The sequence below is a fragment of the Piliocolobus tephrosceles genome, chromosome 13 (genome assembly GCF_002776525.5).
Source record: "Piliocolobus tephrosceles isolate RC106 chromosome 13, ASM277652v3, whole genome shotgun sequence".
In the NCBI taxonomy this organism is placed as follows: Eukaryota; Metazoa; Chordata; class Mammalia; order Primates; family Cercopithecidae; genus Piliocolobus; species Piliocolobus tephrosceles.
The window spans coordinates 15,522,284-15,535,791 of record NC_045446.1 but is presented as its reverse complement, the minus strand read 5'-3'; the positions used below and the strand labels follow the sequence as shown (position 1 = coordinate 15,535,791).

Here is a 13,508-nt window from a genome sequence, read left to right as displayed (position 1 = left end):
ACCCTTATAAGTAGGTCAGAGGATGCAACCAGGTAACCCCAAAGCCAATACTAGTGAATGCTTCAATAATGAGTTCCAGGCCAGGCACAGTGCCTCACATCTGTAATCCCAGCACTTTAGGAGGCCAAGACAGGTGGATCACTTGAAGCCAGGAGTTCAAGACCAGCCTGGGCAACATGATGAAATCCCGTCTCTACCAAAACTACAAAAAAATTAGCCGGGCATGGTGACACAGGCCTGTAATCCCAGCTACTCGGGAGGTTGAGGCAGGAGAATCACTTGAACCTGAGAGGCGGAGGTTACAGTGAGCAGTGATTACGCTGCTGCACTCCAGCCTGGGCGACGAAGTAAGACTGTCTCAAAAAATAAAAATAAAAAATAAAAAATTAGCCGTGCATGGTGGTACATGCCTGTGGTTCCAGCTACTTAGGGGGATGAGACCTAAGGATCACTTGTATCCAGGAGGCTGAAGATGCACTGAGCCATGTTTGTACCACTGGACTCCAGCCTGGGTAAGAGAACAAGACCCTATCTCTAAAATAATAATAGTTGTAATAATAATAATGAGTTTCTCATTTGTTGAACTCTTTATATTTTTGTTAAATGACATCATTTGATCCTTACATCACTGTTCTTTGGGAGAAAGGTTGACAATTGTCTACTTTGTTTTATAGACTTGGAAAGAATGGAGATCCAGAGAAGATAAGGTTATATGCAAATAAGAGCAAAGCCAGGTCCAGAACGTAGTAACAATCCCATCCGTAGTCTGAAATGTTATCTGCTTACCCTCATTTCATTTTCACAACAGCGCTATAAGGTAGGGATTATTGGCCCCATTTTACCATATGGGGTAATTGAGGTATTAAGAAAATTAAGTGCCGGTGCGGTGGCTCACGCCTGTAATCCCAGCACTTTAGAAGGTCAAGGCAGGTGGATTACCTGATGTCAGGAGGTCGAGACCAGCCTGACCAATATGGTGAAACACCATTTCTACTAAAATTACAAAAATTAGCCAGGTGTGGTGGTATGCCCCTGTAGTCCCAGCTACTCGGGAGTCTGAGGCAGGAGAATTGCTTGAACCTGGGAGGCGGAGGTTGCAGTGGGGTGAGATCGCACCACTACACTCCAGCGTGGGCAACAGAGCGAGGTAAGAAAAGAAAGAAAGAAAGAAAGAAAAAGAAAATTAAGTAACTGGCTTCAATCACCCAACAGCACATAGCGGAGTTGGAAGCCTGCCTCTTTCCACACACTATAGCAACACAGATTCCTGGTCTATGTTCTTGGGACACTATAGAGGAAGACTGACACCCAAAGTGAATAAAGTTCCAAGAAACAGAAAGCAGACACTTTTGATCATGCAGAATGACTGAGGCCGATCAGGGAACAGCACCCGCAGTCAGCCCGACAGCCTCAAGGATTTAGGCTGGCGCCCCTTGAAGGGAAGAGAGGTAGGTAGAGAGAGGCATGTTGTACCCCACTTTGCAAGAATGGACAAATAAGTCCTGGAAAATTAAAAAAATTAGCCAGGTGTGGAAGCACACGCCTGTAATCCTAGCTACTCAGGAGGCTGAGGTGGGACGATCACATGGGTACAGAAGTTCGAGGCTGCAGCAATGATCGCACCACTGCACTCCTGACTGGCTGACAGAGTGAGACCCCATCTCAAAAAGAAAACAAAACAAAAAAAACAACAAATAAATTCTGAGAAAAGGACTGGGCACGGTGGCTCCCACCTGTAATCCCAGCACTTTGGGAGGTAGAGGCGGATGGATCACTTGAGGCCGGGAGTTTCAGAAAAGCCTGGCCAACTGGTGAAACTGCGTCTTTACTAAAAATACAAAAATTAGCCAAGCATGGTGGTACATGCCTGTAACACCAGCTACTCAGGAGTCTGAGGCAGGAGAACTGCTTGAACCCAGCAGGCAGAGGTTGCACTGAGCCAAGATGAAGCCATTGCACTCCAGCCTGGGTGACAGAGACTCTGTCAAAAGAGAAAAGAAAAGAAAAGAAATTAATTCTGAGAAAAAGAGAAGAATTCACTGTGGTCACCTCTAGTAATCCCTAACAGCCAGATTTAGAAGCATACCCACTTCTGGGCAATTTACAACACCCGGTGGATATCTCACACTACATACAAAATCAACTCAAAATGGATCAAGGATCTAACTATAAGAGTTAAAACTACCAAACTCTACGAAATCACAGGCCGGGTGTGGTGGCTCACACCTGTAATCCCAGCACTTTGGGAGGCCAAGGCAGGTGGATCACGAGGTCAGGAGATTGAGACCATCCTGGTCAATATGGTGAAACCCTGTCTCTACTAAAAACACAAAAATTAGCCGGGCGTGGTGATGGGCGTCTGTAGTCCCAGCTACTCAGGAGGCTGAGGCAGGAGAACTGCTTGAATCCAGGAGGCAGAGGCAGCAGTGAGCCAAGATTACGCCACTACACTCCAGCCTGGGCGACAGAACGAGATTCCGTCTCAAAAAAAAAAAAAAAGAAAGAAAGAAAGAAAACACAGGTGTAAATCTTTGTGACCTGAGATTAGGCAATAGTTCCTTAAACATGACACCAAAACACAAGTGGCAAAAGAGAAAAATAGGAAATTGGACTTCAATGTTAAAAACTGTTGTGGGCCGGGCACGGTGGCTCAAGCCTGTAATCCCAGCACTTTGGGAGGCCAAGACGGGCGGATCACAAGGTCAGGAGATCGAGACCATCCTGGCTAACATGGTGAAACCCCGTCTCTACTAAAAAATACAAAAAACTAGCCAAGTGAGGTGGCGGGCGCCTGTAGCCCCAGCTACTCGGTAGGCTGAGGCAGGAGAATGGCTGGAACTCGGGAGGCAGAGCTTGCAGTGAGCTGAGATCAGGCCACTGTGCTCCAGCCTGGGCAACAGAGCGAGACTCCGTCTGTTATAAATAAATAAATAAATAAATAAATAAATAAATAAAAATTATTTATAAAATAAATAAATAAATAAAATTTAAAAATAAAAATAAATAAAAATAAAAAACTGTTGTGCACTAAAGGACACCAAAAGAAACTGAAAGACAACCCAGCAATGGAAGAAAAATTTTTGCAAATCATATATAGAAGACTTGTATCTAGAATATAAAGAACTCTTACATCTCAGTAATAGAAAGATAACCTAATTTTAAAGTGGGCAAAGGATCTGAATAGACCTTTCTCCAAAGATATACCAAAAGCCAATAAGCACATGAAAAGATGCTCAGCATCATTGGTCAGCAGGGAAACACAAATCAAAATCACAAAAAAACCCTTTACATCCACTAGGATGGCTATGATTAAAAAAAAAAAAAAAAACAAAAATGGGCAGGCCGGGCGCAGTGGCTCACGCCTGTAATCCTAGCACTTTGGGAGGCTGAGGTGGGCAGATCACTTGAAGTCAGGAGTTCAAAACCAGCCTGGCCAACATGGTGAAACCCCATCTCTACTGAAAATACAAAAAATTAGCCAGGCGTGGTGGTGGACGCCTATAATCCCATCTACTCAGGAGGCTGAGATGGGAGAATTGCTTGAACCCGGGAGGCGGAGAGGTTGCAGTGAGCTGAGATCGTGCCATTGCATTCCAGCCTGGGCGACAGAGTGAGACTCTGTCTCAAAAAAAAAAAAAAAAATACAAAATACAAAAAGATGGGCAACGACACACATTGTTGAGGCTACAAAGAAAGTGGAACACTCATCGCTGCTAACAGGAATGTAAAACAGGCTGGTCTCACTGCAGTGGTGTTTACACCTAATCAATCAAAATCAGTTCCTTCTCCACTCCCTCTGCTTCGCTTGGCTAGTCTTAAAAATACATATATGAGAAATTAAAAATTAAAAAATTAAAATTAAATTTAAAAAATGTTAAAGGAGGCCAGGCCCAGTGGCTCACGCCTGTAATCCCAGCACTTTGGGAGGCCGAGGTGGGGTGGATCACCTGAGGTCAGGATTTCGAGACCAGCCTGGACAACATAGTGAAACCCCGTCTCTACCAAAAACACAAAAATTAGCTGGGCATGGTGGCGGGCGCCTGTAATTCCAGCTACTCAGGAGGCTGAGGCAGGAGAATCGCTTGAACCCAAGAGGCGAAGGTTGCCGTGAGCTGAGATAGTGCCATTGCACTCCAGCCTGGGCAACAAGAGAGAAACTCCATCTCAAAAAAAAAAAAAAATTTTTTTTTTAAGAATGTGAAATAGTGTAGCCACTTTGGAAAACAATTTGGCAGCTCCTCAAAATGTTAAACATAGTTACCTTTACAACTGACCAGCAATACCTAAGAAAAATGAAAGAATACGTTGACATTAAAAACTTGAACAAGGGCCAGGTGCGGTGGCTCAAGCCTATAATCCCAACACTTTGGGAGGCCCAGGAGGGAGGATCACTTGAGCCCAGGAGTTCGAGACCAGTCTCGGCAACATAGCATGACCCAGTCTCTACAAAACAAATTTAAAATTAGCTGGATGTGGTGATGTGGGCCTGTAGTCCCAACTCTTCTGGAGGCTGAGGTGGGAGGATCATTTGAGCCCAGGAGGTTGAAGTTGCAGTGAATTGTGATTGCGCCGCTGCACTCCAGCCTGGGTCAGAGCGAGACCCTGTCTCAAAAAAAAAATCCAGAAGAACATTTGGGTCTCACTCTGTGGCCCAGGCTGGAGTGTAGTGGTGCAATCATAGCTCACTGCAGATTCAAACTCCTGGCCTCAAGGGATCCTCCTGCCTTGGCCTTGAAATGAGTGTGGATTACAGATGAGCCACCACACCCAGCCAGACCATTATTCGTAATAGCCAAAACGTGAAAACAACCCAGATGTCCATCAACTGACAATAAAATGCTGGTTGATCCATACAATGGAGTATTATTGAGCAATAAAAAGAAGTCCTGATACATGCTACAAGAATGAACCTTGAAAACATTATGCCAAGTGAAAAAAGCCAATCACAAAAGGCTACATATTACAAGATTCCATTTAAATTAAATGTTCAGAATAGGTAAATCGAACTTTTATCACAGGCAAAGCTATGACAGGAAATAGATGAGTGGTTGCCTAATGCTTTGAGGGGTGGTGGGGGTGAGAGGTGTGAGTACTGCTAATCGGTACAGAGTTACTTTTGAGGATAAAGAAACTGTTCTGAAATGGACTCTGGTGATGGTTGCACTATTCTGAACACACTAAAACCGTTAAATTATATATTTGAAATGGGTGACTTGTAAGGCATGGAAATTATGTCTTAATAAAGCTGTTTTACATATTTTACATATTTAAAAGTGCAGGTGGAGGGATGAGCCCTCAAAAGAGAAGCAGGAGTTTTAGGGGATTCTAAATACTGTGTGGTGGGTACTGAGGCATATAAATTTGTCAGATGTATGATGTAATCTTCAAGAAAGTTGATTTTAAAGAAACACCACCAGCACCAGGTGGAGAAGGCAGGAAGAAGTTACACAAGGGGTAGGCCAAGCGTGGTGGCTCATGTCTATAATAATCCCAGCACTGTGGGAGGCTGAGCTGGGCGGATCACTTGAGGTCAGGAGGTCGAGACCAGCCAGGACAACATGGTGAAAGCCCATCTCTACTAAAAACACAAAAATTAGCCAGACGAGCTCGCTTGAACCCAGGAGGAGAAGGTTGCAGTGAACTAAGATCATGCCAATGCACTCCAGCCTGGGTGACAGAGTGAGACTTTGTCTCAAAAAAGAAAACAAAAGAAGTAACATGGGGGGCAGTGGCAGGTATCAAGGGCAGGCAGGGTCTCTCCTATTTCCAGGATAAACTCACAGGGGACTTAGATGTCATGTGGGTCCCTAATAGCCCTCCCACTTGGTTCTTGCAGCCACCCTGCTATGTGTATCATTTCATCTCAGGCCTCTTCTTCCTGAACCACACAGCCATCCCAGCCTGGCTGCCAACCCCACCTCCTCCAGCCCCTATCACCCCATAATTGGGGCCAGGAGGCATGGGAGAGTCGCCATCTCTCGGTGCCACCTGTTGCATCTTTACAGATAACCATGGCTGGATGGGGCAGATCCTGCGGTGGAGCAGCTGCTGCTCAGAGCAGTGATCAAGGCCTCCCCATCTCCAACCCTCAAGGAATCGGTTTTCTCCCATAGTCACATCAGGTGCTGTGCTGCAAGGAGCAACCAGAAAGACACTAACATTTATTAAGCACTGCAGACTCTCACAGCAGTCCCATGGAATCGATATTATTATCCCCGTTCTGAAGACCAGGCAACTGAAGCTCAGTGTTTAAGGAACTCACCAAAGTCACCAACTGATAAAAGTGATGGAAGCTGGGATTCAAATCCAAGCTAACCTTCCTTCCAAGCTTACTCCATAACACGGAGGTTGTGGAAAGGGGATAAACAGAGAGGAGAGCCAAATTCCATTTCCACCCAGCTCCTTAGGCAGCGCTTGTCAGCACAGCTCTCCCCTTCCCAGAATAGGAAGACACCCATCAGAGACAAGTCCCAGACACCAGCAGGGGTAACTCCCTGCCCCAAGGCAGCTGCAGACAGCCTATGGCTGTAGTTACTGCTCCCAAAGAGTGTTAGAATTCCCACTCCCAGGTTCTGGGCCACTCACACAAGGTGATTGAAGTGGAAACCAGAGCCCCCCCACAATGCCCTCCTAGAGGAAATAAGGCTATGTAACTTTGTCCAAATCAGTAATGTGAAAACCTGGGGACTCCCAGGCCCTGAAAAGGGAAGAATGTGGGGCCCTTTACATTCATACTCCACTTTGTACAGTTCTCCCTTGTCTTATGATAGGCTTATTAAGAAATTCCTCTCCCAGCACTTCTCCTTCAAAGAGCTCTAGGCCTGGGGCTGTCAGAGGCTTAGGACTCTGCCTATTAGTCCCAGGGTCTGGATGCCCAGCAGGACACCTGGCATTCAGTGACCACTGGATTGGATAAATGAGATACAGTGGGCAGAGTGCCACCCATTCTTCCCCTGAAGTTTAAAGAGGTCGAGAAGTGAGGCTGTCCAACTGCATACCCTGCTTTCTGCACCTAACCTGACCCACCTGGCCACCTAACCTTCTCCGGCTTCCACCTACCCCTTCGCCATCCCTCCCCAGAACCCACCCAGCCCATTTTCAGGCATACCTGGGCACATGCTGGAATAGAAGCCCTCGTTCTTCAGCATGATCAGCAGAGAGCCCCAGCCCAGGAGCACAGCAGAGAAGAAGAGGTTCTCCAGCACAGCCGTACAGGCCATCCACCAGCGCCTCCGGTACGCCTGTTGCAGCGTGGGGGCCATGCTGGCCGCGAGCCTGCACAGAAACAGAGCGCTGGGTGAAGGGCCCCCCAGTGGCCCCAGGGAGGGGTCCTGCATCATGGTGGCACCCGAGACCTCTCGGGCCAGCCCTCGAGGAGCCCCTCATGGAGGCCCCATAGAGCCCTAGGTTTCCCAGCCGGTGCCACGGAGCTGGCTCCGCGCACACTAGCAGTGCCAGGGGTGCACGCGGCACGAGGCTCCCGCTGGGCCACTATCGGAAACAAGGAAGGTCCCGTCTGCGCGCTGCAGCTTCCTGGCAGGCTGCCGCGTTCTCCCACCCAGGCCAGGGCGCGCAGGGCCGGGCTGCTGGGGAGCAAGACCGCATTTGCCCAAGCCCCCAGAGGGCAGCAAGAGGCAGAGCGCGCTCTGAAGCACCGCTGGCCCATGTCCGGATTCCCGCGCCAGGAAAGACCCCCAGAAGTTGCAGGAAGAAGGGCAAGTTCAAGGCTACCCTACGACCCTATCTTCCAGTTGCCCCTCCAAGACCTCTCCTCCCCTCTGGGGCCGGGCGACAACAAGCTTTCCCCCTTTCCGTATCAGGCGACCCACGACCCTAGAGTCTCTCCGGCCAAGCCAACAGCTGCCACGTGGAGGGAGCCCCAGGACGGGCTCTCCCCAGTCCCCTCCTCCCCTGCGCGCCCCTCACTCACTCCGCAGGGCGCGGGGCACCAGGCTTTGCACCTTGGAACCCACCTCCCCCCTCCAGCCCTGGGAGGGGGCTCGGACTTCGGCAGGAAGTCTGGCGGCTGCTGACTTTATAAGGGCAGCGGTGGCGGATGGGCTGGCGGGCGGGTGTGTTTACCAGAGGGAGGGAAGGAGCCCCAGCTCCCCCCGCCACGGCCGCTGCAGCCTCGGCGGGAGGATAGCGAACGCGGGCGGCGCGGGGGCGGGGAGCTACAACCCGGGTGAGACCCAGGAAAGCGGAGAGGAGAAGGGCAAGAAAGACCCAGAGCGAGGGGAGGAAGCACCAGTCACTTCTTCCAGGGGGTCTCGGTATTCTCATCTGTGAAATGGGGCTTTGGGTTCAAGCGCTCCCGAAGGTCCGCTGGAACTCTGGCAAACGCGCAGCTCTAAGCAGAGGAAGTGCAGCGAGCGGGGGCCTGGGAGGAAAAGAAGAGTCGGAGGGGTCAGAGAAAAGAAAAGGGAAGGACCTGCTTGGCGAGACTGGACACTGTGCCGCGGGACCACGGGCGCAAGTAACGGGCTCTCCTTGGGGAGCCTGGCAGTGTCGGCGGGAGCCGGCCTGGGTGTCTTTCAGCGGACGCACAGACGGAGACCCTACGCGCGCCCCCTCCCTGCCCACGCTGCTCACCTCCGGTCACCGGCAAATGAGCAGCCAGCAGCAGCGGACGCCTCGGGGAGTGCAACGCTTTCGCGGCGCGTCCGGAGTCCCGCTGGCCCAGCCGTGAGCCGCGCCCGCGCTGGGGTCTTCTCTGCGTGCGGGACCCGGCTGCCACGGAGCTTCAGCCTGACAGCCCGGTGGCCTCGCCTCCGCTGTCCCCTCGGAAGAAGCGGGGGAACTGGGAACCCGCCGGGGGCCAGAGGTCTGCGAAGCCGGGCTTGGAAGAACTGGATCTGCGGAGTTAATAGTTGTATTTACACGCGTCCAGAGCTGCGCCCCGAGGTGGGGGCGGGGGCTCCCTTCCCTTCCCCTCCCCTTAGGTCGAGTTTCACGCGCACGTGACTCGCCCGCTGGTCCCGGACACTCTCCCTCTGGCATAGCCCCAGCACCTACACTTCCACCCTGGACCCCCATCTTCTCCCCCAAGTCCCCAGACTGACGTCAGGCAGCGCCCTCTGTATCGTTGTTCAAAACAAAGTGCGATTCGGCTGAAGCCGACTGACCGCTATTCAGGGCTGGCTTGGGTGCGGTTTTGAACTGTGCAGCTGGGAGCAGTGTTTTCCCAGAGGCAGAATGGCACGGGTTTCTTTGGAGTTAGTCAGATCGAGGTCTGAGTCTTGACTTTTCAACTGACTACCCTGGGTACCTAGGGCAAGTTACCTCTCTGAGCCTCTGCTTCCTCCTCCCTAAATTGGGTTAAAATGGAACCTATCTAACTGGCCAAAGCAATCAGGATTGTGATGCAGGTAAAATGCTGAGCATAGCATTTGGCATAGTAAGCATAATGTTAATTGTTGCTGCTGTCATTATTTCAGAAGACCTGGTGATCAGACGCTTCCAGATCAATAATTGATTGACTCCAGGTAAATCTCTCAGCCTCCCTGAGCCTCAGTTTCCTCATCTGTAAAATAGACTACTATGGTGTGGAGTAATGAGAAGTAATCTCATTACATGTGAGTTTAATTGTGTGTTAAGAGTGCTGCTAATGCATGCTGGGCTTAATACCTAGGTGATGGGTTGATAGATGCAATAAACCACCATGGCACACATTTACCTATGTAACAAGCCTGCACATTCTGCACATGTACCCCAGAACTTAAAATTAAAATTAAAAAAAAAAAAGTGATAGTGGTGGCCAGGTGCGGTGGCTCATGCCTGTAATTCCAGCACTTTGGGAGGCCAAGGCAGGAGGATCGCTTGAGTTCAGGAGTTCCAGAACAACCTGGACAACATGATGAAATCCCATCTCTACAAAAAAGAAAAAAAAAAAAAAATAGCCAGGCATGGTGGCACGCACCTGCAGTCTCAGCTACCCAGCAGGCTGAGATGGGAGGATCACTAGACCTGGAGAGATGGAGGCTGCAGTGAGCCAAGATCATGCCACTGCACTCCAGCCTAGGTGACAGAGTGAGACTCTGTCTCAAAAACAAAACAAGAGTGACTACAGAAAGCTCCAAGAAGGCCTCTGATAAAAGGGAACCCCTGAACAGATGAGCCACCAAGCCAAGAGAGGAACTAATGGCTACCATAGACAGAACACTTTCCAAAATAAAAATATTGTTATTAATTCCTCAAGACATCACGGTCTCACTTGAACCTCATAGCTTTTCACAGAGGGAGAAAACTGTAGGCTTGCAGCTGGAGCAAGGTTAGAGGTAGGATGCAGAGTCAGGTCGGCCCAGCATTCAAGTACGGCCCCTCCCAGAAGGAGAACGGCAAGAGCAAAGGCTTAGCGGTGGGAAAGGCACAAGGAGTTCTCACTGGCCAAAGCACACATCAGGCTCTGACGGTTTAACTTCTTAAAATGCAGTACTGCCTCCCAGAACGTCCAGATCAACGTCAAACTCCTCAGCTCTGCACAGGGGGCCCTAGAGTCAACTTTCTAAGCTAGGAGGGTCATGGATCCCTTTGAGAATACAAAAGACAGTGGGCACGGTGGCAGTGGCTCATGCCTGTAATCCCAGCATTTTGGGAGGCTGAGGCAGGAGGATCACTTGAGCCCAGGAGTTCAAGACCCACCTGGTCAACATAGTGAGACCCCTATTTCTACAAAAAATTTAGCTGAGCATGGTGGTTTGTGCCTGTAGTCTCAGCTACTGGGGAGGCTGAGGTAGGATGATCCCTGAGCCCGGCAGGTCGAGGCTGCAGTGAGCCAAAATCTCACCACTGCACTTGAGCCTGGGTGACAGAGACCCCGTCTCAAAACAAACAAACAAAAAAAGAATAAAGATGTTATTGATCTACTCTCAACAAAAATGCTTGTGTGAACATGGACACACACACACTCATTGACATTCACATTTCAAGATTTTCATGGGCCCTTTCCATGAGACTCTAGTGGTCCATGGACCCCCATGGCTGAACACTTGCTCTACCTCATCCCAACCCACGTTTCCAAGGGGTTGGACTGCCTGCTGCATGAGGACACAGGCCTCATTTGGTGTGTTCATCCACTGCTGTGTATCCCAGCACCCAGAACAGCACCCGCACCTAAGGGGCACTCAGCATATGTGCGATGAAGAGTCAGCCAGCCGGTTTCACACCTCCCAGTCTTTATACCTGCTATCCCTTCTTGTGGGAATGACAGATTTCCTTCATTTCTTTTTTTTTTTTTTTTTTTGACAGATTCCAGCTCTGTTGCCCAGTTTGGAGTACAGTGGCACAATCTCAGCTCACTGCAACGTCTACCCCCAAGGTTCAAGCAATTCTCATGCCTCAGCCTCCCAAGTAGCTGGGATTACAGGCACGCACCACCCCCAGGCTGATTTTTTTTTTTTTTTTCTTTTCTTTTCTATTTTATTTTTTTCCTGAGGCAGAGTCTCGCTCTGTCACCCAGGCTGGAGTGCAGTGGCCAGATCTCAGCTCACTGCAAGCTCCGCCTCCTGGGTTTATGCCATTCTCCAGTCTCAGCCTCCCGTGTAGCTGGGACTGCAGGCGCCCGCCACCTCACCCGACTAGATTTTTGTATTTTTTAGTAGAGACGGGGGTTCACCGGGTTAGCCAGGATGGCCTCGATCTCCTGACCTCGTGATCCGCCCGTCTTGGTCTCCCAAAGTGCTGGGATTACAGGTGTGAGCCACCACGCCCGGCCGGTTTTGTTTGTTTTTAATGAAGGCGAGAGTTATCATCAGGTTTTTGTGTTTAATTAATGGAGGATATATTGGAAAGGACAGAAACCTTAAAGCAGTAGGAGACCACCATAATCACATTTTGCAGCCATGAAAAGGAATGAGACCAGGCATGGTGGTTCATGCCTATAATCTTAGCACTTTGGGAGGCGGAGGAGGGCGGATCACCTGAGGTCGGATGTTTGAGACCAGCCTCACCAACACGGAGAAACCCCATCTCTACTAAAAATACAAAATTATCCAGGTGTGGCAGTATATGCCTGTAATCCCAGCTACTCAGGAGGCTGAGGCAGGAGAATCACTTGAATCTGGGAGGCAGAGGTTGCGGTGAGCAGAGATGGTGCCATTGCACTCCAGCCTGGGCAAAAAGAGCGAAACTCTGTCTCAAAAAAATAAAAATAAAAATAAAAAAAAGGAAAAAGGAATGAGATCGTGTTCTTTGCAGGTACATGGATGAAGCTGGAAGCCATCATCCTCAGCAGGCTAACACAGGAACAGAAAACCAAAAACACAGGAATAGAAAACTGCATGTTCTCACTCATAAGTGGGAGTTGAACATTGAAAACATATGGACACAGAGAGGGGCACCTCACACACCAGGGCCTGTTGAGGAGTAGAGGGTGGGGGCTGAGCGGAGGGAACTTAGAGGATGGGACAATAGGTGCAGCAAACCACCATGGCACACGTATACATATGTGGCAAACCTGCACATTCTGCACATGGATCCTGTTTTGTTTTGTTTTTAGAAGAAATAAAGAAAAAACAAAGAAAAAGAAGAAACAAGCAAACAAAAATGATTCACATTTAAAATAATAAAAAATAGGTCGGGCATGGTGACTCAAGTCTATAATCCCAACACTTTGGGAGGCCAATGCGGGCAGATCTCTTGAGCCCAGGAGTTCAAGGCCAGCCTGGGCAACATGGCAAAACCCTGTCTCTACAAAAAGTACAAAACAAACAAACAAAATAGCCAGGAGTGGTGGTGTATGCCTGTCATCCCAGCTACTCAGGAGGCTGAGGTGGGAGAATCACTTGAGCCTGGGGGGCGGAGGTTGCAGTGAGCTGAGATCACGCCAATGCACTCCATCCCGGGCAACAGAGCAAGACTTTGTCTTTAAATAAATAAATAAAATAATAAAAAACAGAGAAGAGGAAAGAGACCAGAAAGATTCCAAATCTGAATCAATAGGATTTATCAACCTTCTCCCCTGCCCTCAAAATGAATTCCTTCCTCAACTCTGTTCTCCTGACAGTACTCATAGGTTACGTATAACAGCATTATCACATTTGCTGTCATGTGGGCTCCTGGCTAGTGGCTGCTTCACAGCTTAGTGGACAAGAACACTGAGACAGGGTGGGTCTAAATCCTGGCCCTGCAGGTGATTATTTGTGCGATTTTGTCCAAATCACTCCATCTCATGAGCCTCATTCTTCCAGTCTGTTAAATGCTCAAAATAAAAGTATCCAATTCAATTCAGTATGTAATGAATTATTTAGCCTAACAAATAGTTATTATAAATCTTTGGGCCAGGCGCAGTGGCTCACGCCTGCAATCCCAGCACTCTGGGAGGCCAAGGCGAGTGGATCACCTGAGGTCAGGAGTTTGAGACCAGCCTGGCCAACATGGTGAAACCCCATCTCTACTAAAAATACAAAAAATTAGCTGGGTGTGGTGACAGGTGCCTGTAATCCCAGCTACTCAGGAGGCTGGGGCAGGAGAATCACTTGAACCCAGGAGACAGAGGTTGCAGTGAGCCA

At 49.3% G+C, this 13,508-nt stretch overlaps 1 protein-coding gene across 9 annotated transcripts in view; it reads right to left on the bottom strand.

Moving 5' to 3' along the window:
• Positions 1–8,887, bottom strand: part of SLC43A1 (solute carrier family 43 member 1) — a 30,720-nt gene extending 21,833 nt beyond the window's left edge. For 2 of the 9 annotated variants that reach the window (XM_023215585.3, XM_026449503.1), the window contains exons 1-2: positions 8,593–8,855; positions 7,109–7,275 (exon numbers count right to left, since the gene is read on the bottom strand). In XM_023215585.3, the coding sequence (XP_023071353.1) occupies positions 7,109–7,262 (154 nt within the window). In that variant the 5' untranslated portion in view covers positions 7,263–7,275; positions 8,593–8,855. Of the gene's footprint in view, positions 1–7,108; positions 7,276–7,930; positions 8,103–8,248; positions 8,381–8,592 lie in introns of those variants that run through there. The other 7 variants (XM_023215583.3, XM_023215591.3, XM_023215589.3 and 4 more) reach the window with 7 other exon arrangements.
• Positions 8,888–13,508: the final 4,621 nt, after the last annotated feature.